Source organism: Teleopsis dalmanni, chromosome 2 (assembly GCF_002237135.1).
Source record: "Teleopsis dalmanni isolate 2A chromosome 2, ASM223713v2, whole genome shotgun sequence".
Lineage (NCBI taxonomy): Eukaryota > Metazoa > Arthropoda > Insecta > Diptera > Diopsidae > Teleopsis > Teleopsis dalmanni.
The window spans coordinates 105,668,509-105,692,432 of record NC_051847.1 but is presented as its reverse complement, the minus strand read 5'-3'; the positions used below and the strand labels follow the sequence as shown (position 1 = coordinate 105,692,432).

At 36.3% G+C, this 23,924-nt stretch overlaps 1 protein-coding gene across 1 annotated transcript in view; it reads left to right on the top strand.

Moving 5' to 3' along the window:
* Positions 1–871: 871 nt before the first annotated feature.
* Positions 872–23,924, top strand: part of LOC119675294 (forkhead box protein P1-like) — a 79,297-nt gene continuing 56,244 nt past the window's right edge. The window contains exons 1-2 of the mRNA XM_038086489.1: positions 872–911; positions 991–1,067. Coding sequence (XP_037942417.1) covers positions 878–911; positions 991–1,067 — 111 coding nt within the window. The 5' untranslated portion in view covers positions 872–877. The remainder of the gene's footprint in view (positions 912–990; positions 1,068–23,924) is intronic.

Here is a 23,924-nt window from a genome sequence, read left to right as displayed (position 1 = left end):
CTTATATTAAAAACGTAATTGTTTTCTAATTCATTTTTAAGATACAGTGTTCTGAAAATTTAAAACAGTGTTGAATGAAATAAGCTAAGACCCACTGTTTATTTATTGAAAAAATCTTTAATACATAATTTCGTCACAACAGTCAAATTAAATTAACTTCAGTGTGTTACAATACTCAATTTAATGCGAAAAGAGTAATTTTCATGTATATTTTAAAATTATTATTGTTCTAGGTGGAACATAAACATTAGAGCCGCCAATACTATTAATGCATTCAACCACTTAATAATTTCATAATATTTATGTCAACAAATTTGTTTCTGTTTGTGATGCGAAAAATTCCTTAACTACTACATCCAATTCAACCAAATTGTTAAAATGCAGAAAGACTATATGCTTTTTTAGAATTTGAACCATGTCTTAAAACGAAACTTTAAGGACGTTAAATAGAATTGTATAAATTTTAAAAATATTGCTTCAACGTTAATATCAACTTTTTTTTATTATTTATGTGGTCAAAATTAGTGGTAAGCAATATCTGATAATATGTAAGAAACTGAATTACTTGCTATTATTATTTAAAAAAAAACCTGTGTGTCTTATACACATATTATAATATTGGTAGGACTAATATTTCTTGTTTGACTACAGAATTTCTACTACACTTTATGACAACTCGTAAGATAGTGCAACCTGTTTTCTGTCAAATTGTTTTTCGTCAAATTACGTGATCGAAATAACTATCACTTTTATACATAATTCTATTTTCCTTCAGAAAATATATATGTTTTGCAAACATTTCCTAAATAAAACAATTTTGGATAAATTCTACATCAAATTTAATTTATATTTTCTTTTTATTTAAGGGTTACCATATATGCTGGAACGTGCGGGCTTGGATGTACAACAAGGTCCGGAAGTACTTTAGAAACATGCCTTATATCGAGTTATAAATAATTTTTTTTCAACTTTTAAATAATTTTTTTTTAGAAATATATCGTAATCGTGACTTTTACAAAAATGCTGACGTACGGCCTCCATTCACATATGCGTCCTTGATAAGACAAGTAAGGTAGTTTTAATTGCCTATAATTTTTTGTTGAGCAAAATCTTTAGATTTCTATATGTATATGTATTATATATATTCAATTATAAACTGTATGCATATTGCATATTTAGCAATGACGTGGCAAACAGTAATGGTATGTTCCCATTGCTTAATTAAAGCATTTTATTTGATTTAGATCGGTGATGAAATGAAATTTTATGAACGATACAAAAAACTTTAGGATTCAACTTAGTTAAGAATAAATCAGAGGAAATTACATCAAAACTGTCGAGTGCAACATTGCAAAATATATTTCTTAATAAGGAAATGATGAAATTTGAAAGAATTATAAAACTGGTTGATTGTTTTAATATTATTGAAACAATTATTGCAAAAGATACAAATTTTTCTTACCACAACTAGCCTTTGCTCACCAACGAGCCGTTTATATCAATTGACATATAAATAGTTATTAATACATTCTATTGAATGTTACTAGTTCAAAAGGTTTGTTACATTTCAATCGTCTTCTTAAACCACTAGTATCAAGCAATTTGTTGGCTTTTTCATTTGTATGCTGGCGAAGTCTTTTATGATGAGACATTGCCACTTTATATATTTTTACATGGACGGTTGATATATTTAGGTCGCGGTGAAGGCCGCTGTTTCTGATATACTGTAGGACGTTTACTATTGATCACAGTACTGTATTCTGGAAGCGCTGTATAACTTCTATATTAGTTTTGTTTACATAACTCCATAGCTGTGCGCCATACATTTGCGTAAATTATATATGGTCAACTTGTATTGTACTGACAAATGTGAATTTTTACCTAAAAGGCATTGATGGTTTTAATATTTAATTTCTAATTCATTTTTTATTAGTTTTAATGTGTTCTTTCCATTTAATTTTAGTGTCCAGAGTCATACTGAGCTACTTTGCTATATTTGAATACGATATTTATTTGCCATTTGTACTAATTGGTATATATGAGACTTTTTTCATTGTTAAATTTATATGAGTTAATTTTCAATCATTCAAAGCAATTTACCATTTTATTGTCCCACTATATCTTTCATCAACGACGTTTGAAAGTTGCTGCGTGGATTCAATTTCTGTGTTTGCTATAGTAAGAGTAGCAGTGTCATCTACAATGGTGGCTATGAATAAATTTGAGGGTGATGGGGCCAAGTATACTGCCTTGTGTAACACTTGCTTTGATGGGGTTAACATCTCAGCATCAATTTTCATATTTCATGCGCTCTCATGCAAATATATTTCTATGATATCATTATAGTCAGATGATAATATGTTTCTTAATCTTTTAACTAATCCTGTATGCCAAACTATACGAAAGTCTTAGCTACATCAAGAAAAACAGCAGAGCAAACTCCTTTTTTTCAAAGCATTTTTTTATAACATTTGTTATTCTGTGTACTTAGCCAGTGGTTGAATACATGCCTCTAAAACCAAATTGATGTTACGGGATAAGATTCGTTGAAACAGTAGTTGGCAATGACGATATTGGTCTGTAAAATGGTGTGTCTTGTTTGGAGATCATTACAACTTCTGCAACTTTCCAGCTGGTGGGTGCATATTTTAGAGCGAAACAGGCGTTTATTGTATTAGCTAACCTAACTACAACCATGTGGTAACTTCACTATTTACACACAACATACAGTTTTAGATTAAATATCAATGTATTATTAAATATAATACAACGCAATACATAACCAAAACTGCCTATCTTGCCGCCTTTCTCTCAGCTGTCATTATTCTCCCTCTAAAAGACCTTTATGTTAGTTTCTTGAGAACCTCTGCTGAGACCAAAGTCTAGTGATAAGTTTGATTTTTAGTTCGCGTTTTATAATTAGGGTGTTCACGGGGCACTGGTTATCGGGTTATGTGATGATAAAATGAAAAATAACCTGTGTGCACCGTGAACAGACTTTTATGTAGGTTATCTGGTTATTTTTATACAATCAGCTGTTCTTTGTTTTTGTCGTAAGTACAAAGAAATTTAAATTTCAAAATCAACACGAAATGCCTAAAAAGAGTTTAAAAAATCAAATTATAGACTTAAAAATAAATGCATCTATTAAAGATCTTGAATTTTAAAGCTTAATAGTTGCAAAAATCAAAGTTTTTCCATTTATAGACACAGCACACTTCGATCAATGGCACGCTGTCATTGATGAAAGAATGGATGAACTACTGGAGGATGTAAGAACAATCACATCTTATCGACGAGGGGATGAACTAAGTGTGCCAAAATCCATTTATTGGTGAGATAATATTTTATGTTGTTTCGACGAAGGACGATTTTTGCAAATGTTACGTGTCAACAAGATCCAATTTGCTCGTCTTGTTGAAATACTTGCAAATGATATAATATTTAAAGGTCCAGGATCCAATATGCAACTGCCCGTGGATTTACAACTCGCGATAGTACTATTCCGTTCAGGCTCTTCAGGAGAAAGTGCATCAGTGCGAAAAATCGCGACAATTTTTGGAGTGGAAGATGGTGGCACTCTGACTAAAATTACCCAGAGAGTATTTTCAGCAATTTTGAAGAAATTACCGGTATACATTCAATGGCCTAGTACGACTGAGCGTAGGCAACTTATTGCTCATACGTTCAGTGAGTTACCATTCTGTATTGGTTATATTGATGGAAGTGAGATAAAGCTGGCCGAAAAATCTAGCAATAACAATGAGGCATACTTTTCTCGTTAACGAATATATTCTATTAAATTGCAAGTTGTAAGTTCCGCATCATGCACGCATTAGTGGGTAATCCGGGAAGCTACCATGATTCTAAAATATTTAAGAAATCGCATATTGCAACAAACAGCACGTGCTTATTTACTGAAGAAGAATGGATTGCAGGCGACTCTGCGTACCAGTTGACTAAACATTTGATAACGCCATATCGCACCAATTCTTCTTTAATGAATATTGAACAATAAAACAAATTCAATAAAAGACACAGCCAATACCGCGTTAGAGTTGAAAATTGTTTCGGAATCCTTAAAGAAAAGTTTTGCAGTTTAAAACAAATGAGAATTAAAATAAAAGACAAGAAAAGCCAAAAATTTTTCAATTTTTGGATTCTCGTTTGTTGTGTGTTGCATAATATTTTGTTGGAAGACCGCAATTTTTCACAATTTGAAAGTGAGAATAGCGAAAGGTGTGAAGCGCAGTATGATAGCAATACTATTGCTGCACCTACACCTGAGCTAAAAAGACAAACACTGTATAATATGATGTTTGAATAAAAGTACACATTTTTAAATTTTTTTAATAAGTCTGTTTTGTTATTTATTTTTATATTTCACATTAATTTTATAATTTTTAATTCTTTCTTTTTGTTCTAACTCTAATTTCTTACCTACAGTAGTTGTATAGCTGGGCTGTTAGTTTCTAACATATCATTAAATATATTTATAAAAACAAAAGTTATAACCCAAAGAAACAAAAATACAAATCAAAATACAAATTACCTCTATGTTCCTGTGCTCTTGCATATAGCTTAGTACTGTTTTTATTTCTTGCTCCGTCCATTTCTTTACTTCATTTTCCCGTTTACGTTTCCGGATTTCGTTAGACACTGAAAATGGGAAATAAATAAGTCATTTGTATATTTTTATTTAGTATATGGTAGATCATTTTAACTTACTTTTGCAAAATTTAAATGTTTGTTTACAAACGAAATAACTTCAAATGTTAGTGATGCCAATTTGAAATTCAAAATTCGTGGTGCCATTTGGTGAAATTAATCTTTTTTGTGATACCATTAGCTTAAATTTTATATTATTTTTCAACACTGCAAATAATCACATAACCACATAATTTGTATACATAGGCAGGGGTTGTGCAAAATTGGTTTTTCCAAACTGCTTTATGTACAACTTTGGTGAATTCAAACGCTCTGATTCCAATGTCTTCGGTGGTACAAATATTTACCTCAGACTCTATATGTTAGTCCAGTTTTGTATAAAAATACTTCCAATCGGTGCTGCTGCTAGTTAGTAATGGATTTTTTTTCTAATGATATCATCGGAGAGAATTAAATATACTGGAGTGGTTCGAGGTTAGATACATGCTTTCTTCGATATGCAAATAATTAGTTTTGATTTTGTTAATTTGGAAGAAATCTAGTAGGTCTGGTGATTTGTTACAATCAGTTCACCAATATGTTGGTTTCGCTGTTAATATGATGTTCTAATTTTTTTCTCTTAATGCTTTTGAAAGCGCTCGGTTTTTGGTGGTAATGACCCCCGAACACCAAGCGGTATGTTTCGCATTAAAGTCTCCACCAATTATGCATTTGTTTTGATAATGTTCAACAAGTTGCTTGTAGAATTCAGTTGTTATCGAGTACCTAGGTTGACTGTATAGTGTGCCAACTATGAGATTTTACCTCTTCGCTTTGATGCAAAATTTAAATAAACAAAAACAAAACAAGTTAAACAGAGGTAAGACTTTGTCGAAATGTTTGTTTTTATAAATACATATTGTACACAAAACTTTTAGTATTTTGTGTATTTTCATGATTAATTTATTAATTTCTACTAACAATACCAAACTAAATATCATCTGCAAACAATTAAAATGTAAACAAACAAAAACTCTCCTAGAACTTTTAAAGAACTTTCTGACACATAAAAGTTCTTTTACATGCATAAATGAACTAATGTCAATGGAATCAACCAAATCTGAATTTGAGTTAGCTGCAGTGGGAACATGGTACTTTAACAAAGGACTCCTCACCTTTTTAACAAATAAGAAAACTAATCTCTACGATCAAAGGCAAACTCTATTCAAATTTATTTAGAACGAAATTGGAAACGTTCTTTCCCACAAAAATTAAAAACTGATCATTTCTAAAATTGAATCATATGAAATGTATTTAAATAAAATAAATAAAATACATAAGAGCACATACTTCTGTAAATTGTGAAAGGAAAAGCAGATCCAATGATATCAAATGTGTTTTATGTGAGGGATATCATCTTACCAACTACAAAGGATGTCAAATCTACAAAAACATGAAAAAAAATGTATCTTCAATACAGGTCTAAGGCACCGCATCTTCAAATTCAAGAAAATCCTTTGCCTTCTTTAACCAAAAATTACTTTAAGAATTCTCATCCATCACAAACATTCGCACAAATAGTGAAGTCAGACAATTCCGCGAGATGACAACTCTGTTGAAGCAAATGATGCAACAAATCGTAGAAATGACCAATTAACTGATCAACTTAACGAATAAACAAAATTCTTGATTTCGTCGAAGTCAAAAACTGTTAAGCAAGAATATCCATTTAACATTACATACCTAAGCAAAGAAAAGCGTAGGATGCGAAAACATTGGTAAAAGGCGAGATTCCCTGCGGACAAAACTAGCTGAAGCAAACTTTGTGAACTTAACGAGTCCTTCTTATAAAGTATAACAATAGTCGCACGTCCCTATACCTCCAAAACCTAAGTGCTTCATGTGATATAAAATACTCCCTCTAGAAAGCCATAAAAAAATGTCCATGATACCGAAACCAGGGAAAAGCCTAGAAGATGCCAAATCATATCGCTCAATAAGTCTACTTCCGATCCTGTCGAAAGTTATGGAAATCCTGTTGTTAAAGCACCTTGCACCGATTATTCAAATAAACAGACTCATCCCTGACCATCAATTCGGCTTTTGCCAAAAACATAGCACAACAGAATAAATTCATAGACTTGACAGACATATCCATAGTGCGATAGATGGTAAGAAAAATTGCACTGCGGCACATATCAATATTTTGATCGAGTATGGCATGAGGGCCTTCTTTTCAAACTAAAACTGAATCTACCCCTACATTTTTTCATATTTATTTAATCAAACCTCTGGACAAGGCACTTTTTCATTAAGGTAGCATAATGGGTCCAATGCTTTATCTTCTATATATTGCGGATCTTCCCCTTACTGATAAGAGTGTTATCGGTACATTTGCAGACGATACAGTTATTCTATCAGTTGACAGTGACCCAATTCGTGCCTCCACCAAATTCTAAACCTGCCTTAACAATGTTGCTCTAGATGAAAAACTGGCGTATCAAACCAAATGAGTCAAAACCTGTCCAAGTAACATTTACTACAAAACGTTCTACGTGCCCACCTGTTTTAATAAACAATACTGAATTACTACAAGCTGTAGAAGCAAAATACTTGGGCATACATCTGAATAGTAAACTAACTTGGAAACCACACATATTTAGAAAAAGTAAAGTCTTGGTTCTCAAATTGCGAAACTTATTTTGGTACCTCAGCTAAAATTCCAAACTGTCACTAGACAATAAGCGGCTTATATACAAAACTGTACTGAAACCTATATGAAGTTATGGAGCCCAATTATGACTGCATAAACAACTACGTGATCCGACAATCAAGGAAGAAATATCTCGTATTATAAGGAATTACGCTCATCGAGAAACGTTTTAAATATGTATGCACAAATAGGTCACACATTTCTATTTTAATTATATATGGATATGTCACTAAACATAGTCCATACGTGCCTTCTATATATTTCTTATATTCATTCATACCTGTTAACCTACATCAGAAACGCACAACTGGGCACCTTATAATTTTAACAACATGTGGTGACCTAACATATGTGTGACAGCGAATGTCAAAAGCGAGTGAACGAGAGTAACTGAAGTTCGTTGAATAGCGTCAGTTGGATAGCGTCGTGATTAAATATTTTGTTCAGTTAAATAAAGTATATTAAAGTTATGTTATTAAATATTTTGTTCAGTTAAATAAAGTAAATTAAAGTTATTTAAATAAAGTCTGTTGTCAAGTTCAGTTTGGAAATTTTTTGTTAAGTTATGTTTTACAATCATCCTGTCCGTTGGCATTTCAGTTTCTGAGATTTGTGTAACTTGAGTATCAAATTTCTCATTGCTATCGATGCTATCGTTATGCTTACACATGCATGTCGCTGTAACTTGTTGAGTGTGTTGATAACATTTTGCTGTTTTGTACAGTTCTGCCAGATTATTGATTCGTAAGTGACCGTAGGTCTTTTTTTTTTGAACGAGGACTCAAAAGCATCGAAAGGCTAAGTCGGTGCTAAACTTTAATCCGCTAAAAACATATCCTCATGTCCAGATGAAGAGTTCCTCCTGAAACTCTCGAAGGTACTACTTCAGAAAGGTATCCTGAGCATCAGCTCAAATCGTTAGTTATGTCGTCTGAGTTCGTAAGTTCAAAGAGGTGGTGACACTTGCCAGGAGTTTACGCTTGGTGGTTCGTATACCTGAGATATTTGCCATGAGTCGTGATAGGGCAACTGTGACTTTAACTCTAAAGTAATCCTGGTATCTATGAGAACACACAGGTACCGCAAGGATGACTTCGAGGTTATTTCGAAACCACCGCTTAAAAACGAGAAGACTTCTCGTTTTTTTCGAGAATTGAGAAGCACTACTTTCATTTTTTGGACCTCCCGTTTGAGTCCGTTTTCGCAAAGCCAACTGATTACCTTATCAAATGCTGCTGGGCACCGCTCCGTGATTTTCTCTATCATTCTCGCAACGACAACGATTACAAGGTCATCAGCGTAAGCCACGCTTGTGCAGTTCTCTGGGAAGATGACTTTAAGTATACCGTCGTATGCCACATTCCGCAGAGGTGGACCAAGTTCGGAGCCTTACGGAACACCACATGTAACCGTGTACTGCTTGATTCCATCGTCTATCTGGACCTGAAACCATCTTCCGCTAAAGTAGTTGCACACCATTCTCCTGAGGTACCATAGGACCCCAAATTTGTTTAGTGCTTGCGATATCCTCGAACAATTGTTGAACGCGTTTTTGATATCTAGCGTCACCACCGCACAGGACTATTTGGTACCTCCTTTCCCTCGTTTACCGCTAGTGAAGTTTATACACTTCATAGCAGCATTTATCTCAATGGCTGTGACTTGCGGTATTGTAACCAAGCGAAAACGAGTATCGAGGAAAACCACCCTGTCGTTCGTCGATGGAAGTAGCGTCGTAACTATACGGTCAATTAGGTTGAGGTACTCCCACGAATCGAGCACATTGCCACCTTATACGCGTGGCTGGATTTTAGTCGCCTCTTACGACAGGCATGCCGTACCGTGGAAATATTCTAACCCCTATCCAGCAGGAGTAAACCGTGGGCCTGATTATTGCTGTGTGTGTACATCTTAGTGACTTTGGTGTCCACCTCCAATTTTTACTAGCGATGGATATACATGTCATTCAGACTTTGGTAGCCTTTTTTGCCACTTCTTGGATGTGAGATTTCCATACTAATTTTTGGTCAAAAATTATATCCAAAAATTTTACCTCCTTTTGTGGTTTTATTTCCAATCTATCTAAACGAATGGTTAAAGATGATTTACTTTCTATTTTCTCATAAATGAAACAACTGCTGTTCTTGCTAGATTTTCTTTCAGTCCAACCGAATTAACCATTCTTTTTTATTGTTAGACAACTGGATTCTCTCGCACAGATTATGTACGAATTTTCTTCTGCAGATAATGACATCATCAGCGTAACACTAAATTTGGAAGACATTCCTATCCAATTTTTCCAATAGTTCATCAACTATCTATTACTACTATCTACCCCACATTAGGGGTGATAATACTTCAACTCGCAAAGTGTTTGCAAAAACATTGACAGTACTGATCGGTATTTCTACTCTCCTGGTGCGGAGCATATTGCTCATCCAGCGTAAAAGTGTGCCACTGATTCCTCTTCTACAAATAGTTGAGTTTATGACCTCTTGTGAAGTATTATTAAAGGCGTCTTCAATATCTAAGAAAGTGCAAATTGCTATTTATTTCTTATCTATTCTGTCTGTGCTTATCTATGCTTGAAGTAGTAGAAAAACTCGTAAATAACTATATCAGGAACACTACATTGAAAAAAACTCTACTAGATAGTCGCCAACAGTACCGGGAGATTTCAGTAGTTTGAGCGAGTTAATCACCCACCTGATTCTAGGCTCTGTTATTCTTCCAATCTTCCCTCTTTATTATTATAGGCGTTTCAGCGTTTCCTGATTCTATCCCTAGATTCGGAGAGCATTGAGAGTAAGATATTGCCTATATTCTGACATTCTATTGTTCGCTTTGAGTAGATAGATAGTTCTCGAACAGTATTTCTTAGATTTTTTAGGTCACTACTCCAACAAGGCACATCCTTGGTGGAATTAATCGAGCTTAATGGAGAGTTATCCCCATATGCATTTAATATGTAATCATTGAGATTTTCCATGTTATTTTCTAGTTAAATTTCATTCTGTACGATTTCATCTAGTCCTAATTGGACAATATTGCCTTTTCATAATTTGTTTTTCTTAGGTTCCTTAGGATTTTCTGCTTTATTAGTGAAGTTTCAATATCGAACCTTAGGATTGTATGATCAGACATAGAAAGTTCACTGGATACTTTTTAGTTTTTGACAAGTTGATGTTTGTGCTTCCCCATATTTCGTTGTGCACGTTGGAGTCACAACCAAATATAAGTGGCATCTTCGTTCTCTCGCAGAAGACCACTAATTTATCGATCTCTGCAGATAATACCTGAGTGTCACCACCTGGTAGATAGTTTCTTGCTACGATCACGTTCTGTAAGACAGATTAAGTAAATATTAATGTTGAATAAAATGCAGGTTCTTCGTTTGTCACATCTTACATCCCAAATTGTTGCCTTTGCAATAATTGCCGATGCAGCTTTTGCATGGTGGAGATTCATTTGGGAGTCAAGTCATGGTCATCAAGTGGTTATTCCTTCGTTTCTTCTGCTAGACCATCAGCGATGTCTGATAGGGAGATTCTGCCGCAGTCGTCATCGAGTGCCAAGTCCAGTAGAGAAAGATCCAGGGTATCAATGTCCTCACTCTCATGAGGTTGCACACTGATATCCTCAATCTTCTCACTCCTCATCGCATCCTCCTCCACTTGTTCCGAAACAGTTACAAGTAACTTTACTTGAGCTGTTTTGGTTACCCCAGCCGAGTTACTTCCCTCTTGTTCTCCCGCCCCTTAGACAGGTAGATTGAGACGAAACTGAATCTTTGAAAGATTCTACAGCCGTTGGTTTTGATGGCTTCCTGAGGCCGGTTATCAATTCCGATGGTTAGGAGTTAGGGAAAGGCCATAGTCAAGGCAAGAGGTGGGAAGGCTACATCGAACTAGAGTGAAAAGATTCTGAAATTTAATTTGCTATTTGCACAAATTTTTATAATTTGAATCAATGAAAAATAATTTCACTTAAGAAAGATATGGGCGCTGGATATATATTCAATCGTATTACCTATTGATATTGATATACACTTCAATCGCCTAAACCTATATGCATTACCTATATTGTCGCAAATTATTATTACCTATATATTGTCGTATATAACTTCAAGTGATAGAACGTGAAATGAAAAAAAAATTTGGACTAAATTAAATGTAAATTAAAATAAAATAGCAAATAAGTTAATTAACTTAAAAAACTTTTGTACGCTCTTAATTTGAATTTTTAGTTTTTACTTGCCTTGCTCAAACAATAAAGAAAGCAGACATGAAAAGTCCTTGTTAAACGATAGACACAAAGCTTTGATTGCAAATGACAGTTAGCCGTCAGATAAAACGCTGTTTAGTATTTATATGTACACTAATACCCCGATTTACGTTGATGCGACCAAAAAAAAAATCAGTTTCAGCTTCGAATTGCATCGGCAGTACTTACTCATATATTTATAAAAAGTTATATATAAAATACTAAATATTACACAAAATAGACGCAAACACTCTGCAGGGAATGACCGTCGATGAGCTGAAGGATAGGTTTAAAGAAGCAGGTCTGTCAGTCGTTGGTAGAACTACGGAATTATTGAACAGGTTGTCAGAGCATTTGGGTATCGCGAAAAATAGTGATAGCATGGATTTAAATAATTTAGGTGATGATAATGCAGATGGTGAAAGTGAAATTACTGATTGCATTCACAGCGCAGGTGCTGCACAAGCTTCTACGTTTTTTTAAACTTAGGAATTTAGATGATGGTCTGTCACCCTTCGATGGCGATGACAACTCAGACGTGTGTCAGTGGATTCGTGGTTTTGAAGAAAACGCCATCACAGTTGGGTGGAACGATATACAGAAGTACATCTATGGAAAGCAACTCATGAAAGGCGCTGCCAAACTGTTTGTCTGAAGTCATCGAGGAGTGAAGGACTGGGCCTCTTTAAAATTAGCTTTGAGGGAGGAATTTAGTATGGAGGTTTGTGGTACGGAGGTGCACCGTAGGCTGCAAAATAGCCATCATAAATACGGTTAGTCATTACGCGAATATCTTTACAGTCTACAAGGAATTGGTGGCGATGTCAATCTAGATGACGAAAGCCTTATTACATATTTTTTGAGGGAGTCAATGTCAGTCTACAAAACAAATCCGTTCTTTTTCAAGCGACATCACTGACCAGTTTGAAAATGCTGATACCCATTTACGAGAAAATACGCAGCTCAAAGGGTTTAGGTAGGAGTTTTCCCGAGCAAAAGTCAACACAGAAATATACTGAAAGCAGTATGAACAGATTAAACAAAGACAATAAAAAATGCTTCAAATGTGGTAATAGCGAACACTTAGCCAAAGATTGCCGAAATAAAAAAGTAAAATGTTTTAGGTACGGTAAGCTAGGACACCGATCATTTGAATGTAAAATTGAGCAAAAATCGGCGGCTGCAGGGATCGTGAAGATAAAGAACTTGAATGGGAATCGCCTGTTAAACGGCGGTTTGATAAAATCGCATAGAATATTCAAGGAGGTATGCATTGAAGGGAAAGTAGTAAAAGCATTCGTAGACAGAGGGTGTGACATAACGCTAATGGAAGTGAGCCATTTTAATAAAGTAGTAGGTCGTGAATATAGTAACCAGGTTTCGCCACAATGGGCAGACAAGTATATACAAAGAGGTACATAGTTTTAAACGCTGAAGTCGATTGCATTAATTTCAGCATTTGCGTTCATATAGTTAAGGATGTCAATGCATTGTTTCCGATTTCAGCGATAATAAGGTAACTTTCTTAAAAAAGTTGATTCCGAGTTGCAGTGGCGACCTGGGGAATAGTGATTCGTATATGCTAAACAGACAGTCAAGTCCGGTAATCAATGAGGTTGATACGGAATTTAGGTCTTTGTGTGAATTAGAGGGAGTAGGCATATTTCTCGTTGAAGACTTAGACCTGGTCCATCTAGGTGACGAAGAAAAGGACCGAATTTATAGAATGATCGATGAATATTGACCAAAGATGATCAATAAATCAGCAGTCGAAATGTAATTAGTTTTAGCTGACGAAAAGACAATTTACGAAGGACCGAGAAGAATGCCTTACGCTGACCAAAAAATTGTTGAGAGCCAAGTTCAAGATTGTTAAGTGAGGGTATTATTCGAGAGAGCAATTCCGATTTCGCATCACCAGTGATATTGGTTTCCAAAAAGGGGCGGAACTAAACGTCTCTGTTGTGATTATAGAAAATTGAATAAGAAAATAATAAGAGACAATTTTTCTATGGTAATAATAGACGATGGCCAGGTTACAAAAAGCAAAAGTGTATACGACGTAAGACTTACAGAATGTGCCTGTCGCTGAAGATTTCTAAAAATATACAGCATTCGTGACTCTGAGTGGTCAATATGAGTTTCTCTTTGTACCATTTGGTATTTCCAACTTCTTGTCGTGTTCTGTAGGTTCATACAATATATCTTTCGAAAATTAATACAGGATGGTGTAATTGTTGTGTACATGCACGTCATTATTATCCCCTCGAATACAATTCATGAAGGATTGGAAAAGTTGGAGGATGTCTTGAGATTAGCTGAATCATATGGGCTGCGAATAAAGTGGGAGAAACGCCAATTTTTGAAGACAAAAGTAACGTTCTTGGGGTATGTTCTGGAAAATGGTACGATCAAACCCTTGGAGGAGAAGTTAAAAGCAGTCAAAAAGCTTCCGTACCATCCAATGAAAAATCGCTACAACTATTTTTGGGACTAGCTTCGTATTTCCAGCGTTTTGTATCTGATTTTGCAAGAGTGACAAAACCGTTGTCGGACTGCTTGCGGAAAGATTGTTCATTCCGCATTACTGACGAAATAGTTGCGGCAGTCGAACAGCTGAAGTGCTTGTTGATAGGTGTTCCGGTGTTGACACTGTTCAACCCTGATGCTAGCATGTTTGGTTATGGTGCTGTTCTCATGCAGCAAAATTCTGAGGATAAACAAATGCACCCCGTTGAATATATGAGCAGGAAAACCACAAAACCAGAACACTAGTATATTCCTATGAATTGGAAGTGTTGGCTGTCGTATCAGCATTGAAAAAGTGGCGCGTTTATATTTTGGGTCACAGAGTTAAAATAATAACTGATTGTAAAGGTTTTTCCATGACAATGAATAAAAACGATGTACCACCAAGGGTGGCTCCCATATAACTGCTTAACCGGCCAACATTCGGCCATCCTGCTCATCGTCATCAGCTTCTGCTGACAATAAATCTTCTTCGTTAATGACATATCTCCATAATTTCATGTTCTCACAACTGGTTGACATTTTGTTAGGACCTTCTGTGTCTGCTACCTTTTCAACATCGTATCTTCCGTTGCGTTTTACTTTAGTCACTTTATAAGGACCCACGTATTCACTGACTAGTTTTTGTCCGGCCACAAACTGTGTTCTCTTTATCGCTACCGAATCACCTAGGTTATACATACTTTCTTGTTTCCGTTTGCTATCAAACTGCTGTTTGTACGCATTCTGTGCTGCTATTATTTCATCTTTAGCTTTTGTTTTCAATTCTTGTAGATCTTTGTCGTGATTTGATACAACTTCGGTCTCGACCAGTTTCAGGATATCATCAGGTATAGTATTCGACCTCATTTTCGTTTCAAAAAGAATTTTGAACGGCGAAAATTTTAAAGAACTGTGCATATGAGAGTTAATAGTGTTTTGTACACTTGATACAAATTTATACCACTTTGCTGAATTATTTGCGAAAAGTTTCGATAAAATGGAAATAATTAATCTATTAACTCGTTCAATTTGTTCGTTACCACGTGGTACGCCAATTGTGATTAATACATGATGTACACCATTCTCTGTCATAAAGGTTTGAAATGCAACTGACGTGAAGGCTGGGCCTTTGTCGCTCATCACTCGTTCCGGACATCCAAAAATATTTGTCCAATCTGTTAGTTTTTTAATTTCTTCTTCTTGACCTGTTGATTTAGTTGGAAACAGCCAAACAAACTTATAATTTTTTGTTGTTGTATCCATTGGTCCCAAATGGTCTACATGAATTGTATGCAGTGGAGCGTCACCTTTATCAATACAATGCAACATTCCATCTTTTTTTCCAAGTTTCTAATTGTGAATAATACATTTAACGCAAATTTCTATTATTTGTTTTACTTTACCTTTTAAGTGAAAAATCAAAAAATTCTGTTGTATACTATGTTTTGTTTTTTCTGTTCCAAAATGACTATCTTCGTGTGCAGACGTTATAATTTCTTTTTTCATATATCTGGGTACTACGATCAAATCGAGTCCTTTAACATTTTTATACAACATTTTGCCCATCATGGAATAGTTATCAAATTGCGTCTCTTTTAAGACTTCCATAATTGCGCGCAATTGCCCATCTTTGCATTGTGCATTTCCAATTCTAGCTGAAACCTCTGATTTAATGATGTTTCATTTTCATCCTCAGGTGAGCCACTTAGTGCCTGCCGAAATGATGTGATAGCGGCATTTGGTATAATTTTTAGTTCTATCGGACACTTTTCTTTGCTCGGTGCAAATGTGTAATCTCTTACCATACTAACAATTTCACTTCTATATTTTGGCGACACATCAATTTCATCTCTATTAATTTCTATATTGAAAATTTCAGTTTCATTGCATAGCTTTTGATTTAATAATTTAGTAAGATTGAAATCTTTATCATTAGCTGCATATGCGAATTTTCTTAAAAAATCATACCCAATGATGCAGTCATAAAAGCAAATTTGATTTTCTACTACTTCAAAATTTTGAACAACTTTTAAACCGTCGACATTTCCCTCACATTTCACTGTTCCTAGAGGCACGGTATACATATTTCAAAAACCCCGCAATTTCGTAAAGCTTCTGGACACTTCACTGTTTTATAGCAAACTTGCTGTGCGACGTGGTAGAATTGACTACAATTTCATTAATTTTAATTAGTACACATCTTTCATTTTTGTTAATCACGTTGACAGTCTTTTGCGAAGCACAATTAAATGACATATGACCAAAGCGATTGCATTTAAAACATTTAGTTTGTACTTTGCAGTCTTTTCTTTTGTTATTTGCTGCGCCACAAACAATGTTCACCTTTATTCTTGAAATTGTGGCTTGTGTGGCGATTCTGGTTTATCAGTTTCTTTTATTTTTTCCAAAATTTCATATTCTTCTCTTTATTCTCTTAAAGTTTTACATCGGTAGATAAACATTTTTTGCTCTTTTCTCATTCTCAAGCCATCCACTACATATTGAATAATTGCTTTCTCTTCAATATTTCCTAAAGCTGCAATCTTCTTCATTTGTAATGTATACTAATGAAAGCTCTCCGTATCCAATTTTTTACGTTCGTTCATTTGCTTATGAATTTCTGCACTTGTAAACCCGCGAGCAAATTCTTCTTCTAATGCTTTTTTTAATTCTTCGTACGTACTCACTAGTACTCACAGGTAGGCTGTTCGCCATGCCTAGGCCACCATGCCTAGGATGCATAGGTGATCATTGGTACTATTACGGTATTGTACGACCAAACCATCATTTTTGGTAGCAGACCCCATGTTTTGCCATACAGTCTTTGGCACGCATAAGTTGCTCTTAGAGCGTTGCCAGTTACATATGATAAGTGATTTTCCCAAGTAATCACGTTTGTTAATATCGGTGCTAATATATCAACGTATTAACCTTTCGATACCAGGTGATTTAAACGGGCGAAAGTGGAAATGGCCCATTTAGTTTTATTGACTGTGAATTCCGTAAAGCTTCCGTCAGTCTTCTTTAGTGTGGAGAGGCTATTTGAGTGGTCTTTGTTTAGAGATTTCTGGAGTCTCGCAGCCGTGTTTCAATCTTTTGCAGTGCCTCCTCCATGATTCCCTCTTTGATTTTCTCAATTCCTTATTGTAAGTCGTTAAGGCACTGTTATAAGATGCCCAGTCCCCGCTGGACTTGGCTCTATTAAGGAGCTGGCGGGCTTTTTTGCGCAAAATGTCCAGTTCCCTATTCCACCATGGAACGTTCCTAGAACGTTTCTTTTTGACAAGTTCGCAGTTATTTTCAAAAGCCCCTGTAGTAATATTTTTAAGTTTGTTAACCTCAAGATTTATTTCCTGACAATTAGTAATCCTATCTCTAAAACAACTAATGTTTTGTTCTAAATAAAAGTTATATAGAGACCAGTTGGTCTTCCTAACATTTCTTGTTTCAAAAGGGTTTTTAACTTCCCCTTCCAAATCAAAACGTATGTAGCGGTGATCTGATAAGGAGTTTTCCTCCAACACCCTCCAATTTGAAATGCTATTAGATATAAATGCGCTTGCTAAAGTGAGATCTAGTAACTCCCCCATTATCGCATTTACAAAAGTAGGTTCATTACCTTTATTTTCTATAATTAAATTGTTAGTTGTTATAAAATCAAAAAGTGACTCACCTCGTGTATTAATGTTCGTGCTTTCCCATACTGTATGGTGTGCATTGGCATCGCAGTACATTACCCACTGTAGGTTTCGGATACGGCAGTATTCTGTGAGCTGCTGGAGCCCGAGTGACACCGCTTCCTCTGCGTCGCCAGGTAGGTACAAAGATGCAAAAACAATTTTTCTGGTTACTCTAGTACTAGGCACTTCTGTATGCACTGACACAAGATCACGCTGTATGAGCTTTGTAATTGGAAGAGATTTAATGGTTTTGTTAATCATTATCGCCGCTCTGGGACGATCAACATTACTATCATAGATTAACTTACACGTTTTTGTCTGTAGATCGTTTATACGTCCATTTGTGGCCCATGGTTCTTGGATGGCCACAAAATCCAGACAGTGTTGTTCCACCAAGGCACTGAGCCTATATGAAGCTGCTATCGCCCGGTGGAAGTTGATTTGGAGGCAATGAAGCTGCCTCCAAGAATTTTGCGGATGTGGCGGAGTCCGGGACATTATTTCCCAGACTGGTCCTTGCGGACCTTGCCGCCCTTCGTACCGCGCAGCAGTTCCGTGGCCTCCGGATCTTCCCTTTCCCATTTCCTGAGACGAGCAGAGAGAGTAGAAGGTTTTTGCCCTCGGGCACGGACTCTGCCTCCTCTCAATGATGGTCCCCCGGAGTTGAGACCCGTTTTCGGCATTTAATTGCTTGGTTGAGCACGAGCCGCAGATGTTGACAGTTGTTCGTCGTCAACCACTTCCTTAGCTCTGTTTCCCTTGGGTCTTGGTCTCAGCACGGCACTACTAAATCCATAAAAGACTTTATTGCCCAGCTTTCTGACCATTTCGGACGATAAAGGGTCCAGAGCAATCGCTATGTCGACGAGATCGCCCTTATTAACCCTGTGGAGCACCCGCCAGTCCCTGACACGCATGCCTGAATTTTGGCACTCAATTTGTCCCAAAATTCGGTCACTTTGCCAGGAAGCTGAGCCTGGGAAGTAGCCAACATAGATTTCAGATTTTGGCACTTCTGCCTCGTCTACTATCTTAAGCTGGGCTCCTTCCCACGGCTTCAAGACTGGGATTGTCTCCTTACACCAAGTTACAGTCTCGTCGTCCAGACAGTTAATGGTTAACCATCCGGGCTTGAGACTGTAACCGGCGAAGTGAGGCTTCACCCCAGGACCCCGACTAGTTTCGTACATCTTGTCGAGGATGCAATTCTGCACCATACCAATCTTTTTAGAGGGAACAGTCTCTGCTAGAGTAGGCTTTGAACAGAAGTCTTCGGAAGATGCGCCTGCCCTACGGATACCATTGCCACCTCATTTCTGGGACCTGGTTTGCCCCCGTGTGAGGTCTCTACTTCCTTCATCCTGTTGAAAATCGACAAAGCAGTTGTAGGCGCTGTTGATTTGTTATCAACTTGTTTGCCCTGTAATGCAATCCGCTTTGTCGGTTTCGAGCTCGATGTTGATGTAGAGCTGTCCGATCGGGATCGTTTTGGTGTTTTCCGTTCCTTTGTTAGTCGCGGTGGCCGGCTTTGCTGCCAAGGACCTTGCTGTTTCCAGCGAGATGCCTTTGGCAAGTAAAGCCTTCAACCTTTTGCGTCCAGCGCCGGATAGCTTCACTCTTGTTTGAGTCTTTTTGGTTGGATCAGGCTCAAGAAAATCTCTTTCCTGTTCCGAGGAAGTGGACACTCCAGCCGACTCCTGGCTGAATGTCCATCTCCTCCGGCTTGTCGGGTAGAGGACCAGGTGCCCCCTCCAACAAGTCGTGGTCCATTTGTTCACTTATGAGGGTACCATGTGCCCCCTCGGCCAGTGATGAGTTTTGGCTTTAAATATGTAAAAAAAACAAGTTTTAATAAACCGTGCAGGTTGGCCACCCATGACGGCCTCATGGGAAGGACAAATTGAAACCGTAGGTTTGCCAGACCTGGTACGGAGTTCGCTATTAAGCTTGACTCTACCCCGTCAAGCAAGTTCACCGGCATAGCTGTTCTACTGTGAGTTAAGAGGGTTTGTTTGGGGCAATAGGTTTGTTCATACTCCAGGCTATCCAGGCCTAGCCTTGGGAACCTGACAGGCCTGCCCTAGGGGGTTTTATTTCTCCCCCACCCGACTATCGGCGACCCACAAACAGCAGAGACCAGACCGTACTGAAGGCGAGTCATTGGTCTGATAGATAGCCGCACTTTCCTAAAAGGACTGACCAATTAGCAAGTGTCCATTAAAGTCCATTAGCTAGCCTCAACGACTAATCAGGAATCGTAGATACCTACTTTCAACCTGTGCTTTGCCGGCAGTTCTTAGTTTGTGTGCTGAATCATGCCACATGAAAAGTCATCATGTCATGACTTTCATATGATATGCTTCAGTCCACAATAAGCCCCTACACCACGACAAGGTAACTACCTAGCAAGGGTAGTCACTAATTATAAGTATAGAATTTAATATTCATGACCGTACCCTTTAACTGCCGACTGCTGACTTACTACTATTACTCTTACTGCTTGACTATACAACTGCTTCACCGACTTCTACTTGACTGCTTAACTTAACCACTGCTACTGCTTGACTATAATATGTAACTTACATATATAAGTTAACGACGCAAACATTGAAGCGCTTTAGATTTACCAACAGTTTATGCAGTATCAGCAAATAAATTATTTTTAATAAATATTATCATTGTCATACTCATTTAAATAACTTATTAATTGTAAAATATTAACAATAAAATAATTTATGATTGAGTTCCAGGCACTACGTTAGCATAAGATCATATGTCTTTTTTGCATTCTTATGCTGAAGTTTAAAATCAGTTTTTAAAATCGCTACATAGTGAGTGAGCGTAAAACTCGAAACTCGATAAAACTTTGGTTTTATAAATTGCTTATAAATTGTAAGCCGGACAAAGTGTGCTCACAATAGTCCAACATTGCAAAAATGCATTTCTAACGACACACCTTTTTCATGAATTGGCGTAATATGTAACTTAAAAAGCTATTTAAGGTAAACATGAAATAAGCTAACAAATGATATTACGAACGCAACAATCAGTAAACTTCAAACTACATAGCTTAATATTCTTAATAGAAAAATAAATAAAAATAAAGACACTACCAGTACCGAAAGCAGCTAAAGATTAGATCAAATCGGAAGCTGAAATTTTCGAAATATAAAAAAAAATGTTAGATATTAATAAGACAAAATTAAATTTTTTTTTTTTTTATTATAAATTGTTTTATTATATATGATATTAAAGAACAATAAATAAAACAAAACAAAACATAAAGCAACTAGTTATTAGATAACTAACAAGCAATTTAAATTTAAACAGATTAGGCGATTCCACGCAATAATAAATTAATTGTACTACATTTCAATGATTTAAGCCCAAAGATCGCACGGCTTTTGGCGCTTTAGACGGCGTATTGGCTCAGTTGTTGCTAGTAAATGCGCCTCAGCATTTATGTGACAACTAAGTCTATCTTGGTGTGATTTGGCTTTGGTATGAATTTCTTCCTATACTGGTGACACTCCAAGGTCACGATGTAAGTCAGAATTTCTCACGTACCATGGCGCGTTTGTTACACTCCGTAGCATGAAATTTTGGAATCTTTGGATGATGGAAATTTGTGTTTTGCTTGCGCAACCCCATAGCTGTATTCCATATGTCCAGATTGGCTGGAGCATTTGTTTGTATAATACAAGTTTATTGAAAAGCGATAGTTTTGATTTTTTTGCCGATTAACCATTTCAACGATTTGAATTTAAGATGTAATTCACTTCTTTTCTTTTTTATGTGCTCGCTCCATCTTAGTTTAGCGTCCAAAGTCATACCCAAGTATTTCGCAGTATTCGCGTGAGGGATTTGTGCTTCATCGATGTAGACAGGTATATGACTGATGTTTCGATTTGTGAAATTTACATGCACTGATTTTTCTTTATTCAGATTAATTTTCCATTTTTTTATCCAAGCAATTATACTGTCCATACTATTTTGCAAATTATTAGCTGCTATTACTGCGCTTTCTCCAACTGCAAGGACTGCAGTATCATCAGCAAAAGTTGCTGTGAACGTCGTTGCACTCGTTGGCAAGTCGTGTGTATAAATCAGATATAAGAGAGGACCCAAGACACTACCTTGCGGAACTCCAGCGTTAATTTTATGCAGTTTACTATAGGCATCACCGTGCTTTACTCGAAAGTAACGATCAGATAAGTAAGAGGAAATTACGTCATAATACTCCGTTGGGAGAATATTTTTTACTTTGGTAAGCAATCCGAAGTGCCAGACTTTATCGAAAACCTGCGACACATCTAAAAACGCAGCTCAGCAGATTTTTTTACCTCAAGAGCTTTTTCTATTACATTGGTAATCCTATGGACTTGATCTATGGTGGAGTGATTGCACCTAAACCCAAACTGATGTAAAGGTATTATGTTTTGACTTTCAATCAGAGGAAGGATTCTTTTCAGTAAGACTTTTTCAAATATTTTTGAAAGTACAGGCAGAAGTGCTATTGGTCTGTAACCACTTACGTCATTAATATCCTTTCCTGGCTTATGTACCATGATAATTTCAGATACTTTCCACAGGGATGGAAGGGTTCGCATCTGTATTATAGCGTTAAATATATTCGTAATTTTAACTAGGCATTTTGCAGGAATTTCTTTTAAAACTTCAGCACTTATCAATTCATAACCTGGGGTTTTTTTAGCTTAAGTTCATTTTTAAAAATCATCATTACCTCAAGCTCTGTGGTTGGTGGAATACAGGATGAATGTGCTGTCCTAGGAGGGCAGATTACTGCATTGTTAACGTTTTCGTCTATGGAAAACACTTTTGACAGGTGTTCGGAAAAGACCTCCACTTTTTCCTCATCGCTTTTAGCCCATTGATTAGCGAGATTTTTAATTGGAGCTTTGTGTACTAAAGGTCGCTTAAGGTTTCGTGTGCATTTCCAGAGAGAATAGTTGGTAGCACGATCATTACTTAAGTTAGATAGGTAATAGTTGAATTGATTATTTTTAAATTGCTTGATTTTTAGGCTGAGTTCTTTTGCAAGTCTGTTAAGAATGGCTTTGTCTGCTGGAAATCTGGATTGCTGCCACTTTTTCTGCATCTTTCTTTTTTCCCGCATAAGATCCACAATGACTTTTGGGTATTTATGAGGATAGGTTGCATTCCTTAATGTGGGCGTGCTGCACCATGCCGCATGTTGTAGTAAATTTGTAAGGTTCAAAATTTCGCTTTCAAGATCATTTACTTCACAAATTTCTTTTGAAGCAATGGTGTTTTCATTAAGGATTCTTCTGAAGTAACTCCAATCTGTGTATTTATTTTCAAGTTTTAGACATTTTTTATTTATTAAGGCAGATTCGAAGAGGGTTATGTAGAGAGGGAATGGTCGGAGCTTAGTTCTGCTCCATCTGTTATTTTTAAATTGTAGGACGAAATTTGCTTGGTTATAAAGAAATCGAGTAGATCAGGCACCTTTGTTGGGTCAGTTGGCCAATAGGTTGGGTTCCCGGATGACAAGCATTCGCAGCCAGTTTGCTGTATAGCTTTGAGGAGTTCTCTAACTTTCGTTGTAATTAGGCGAGAGCCCCAATGCGTATGTTTAGCGTTGAAATCGCCACCCATAATGAAGCGATGCTTATGAATTTCTATAAGATCTTTGTATTGTTCGGATTTAATCGAATGTCTTGGAGGACTGTATACCGATGTTAGTAGTACATCGGTATTTTAGTAGTACATGATATTTTTCTACACATAAACTTAGTGTAAGAAATTTTAATATAATAATATTTTTATAAAATTAAAAACTAAAAAAAAAACCAATAACAATAACATAAATAAAAATAATTCTTACAGCATTGGATTTTTATTTTGGGTGAAAAGTGATTGATTCCACTTTCAAGCTTCGTAAGCTACGTCTGTATATTAACAACAGTTTCAGCTTAACCTTAACAAAGAATTTTTACATTAGCTGCGTTTCAGCAAACCTGATCCGCTCAATGATCTGAATCATCTTTGCTGAAACGATACGGATCACGTTTGAAAATAATTGGCAACGCATGAAATATGACAGTTGGGTTTGTATACAAAATTTT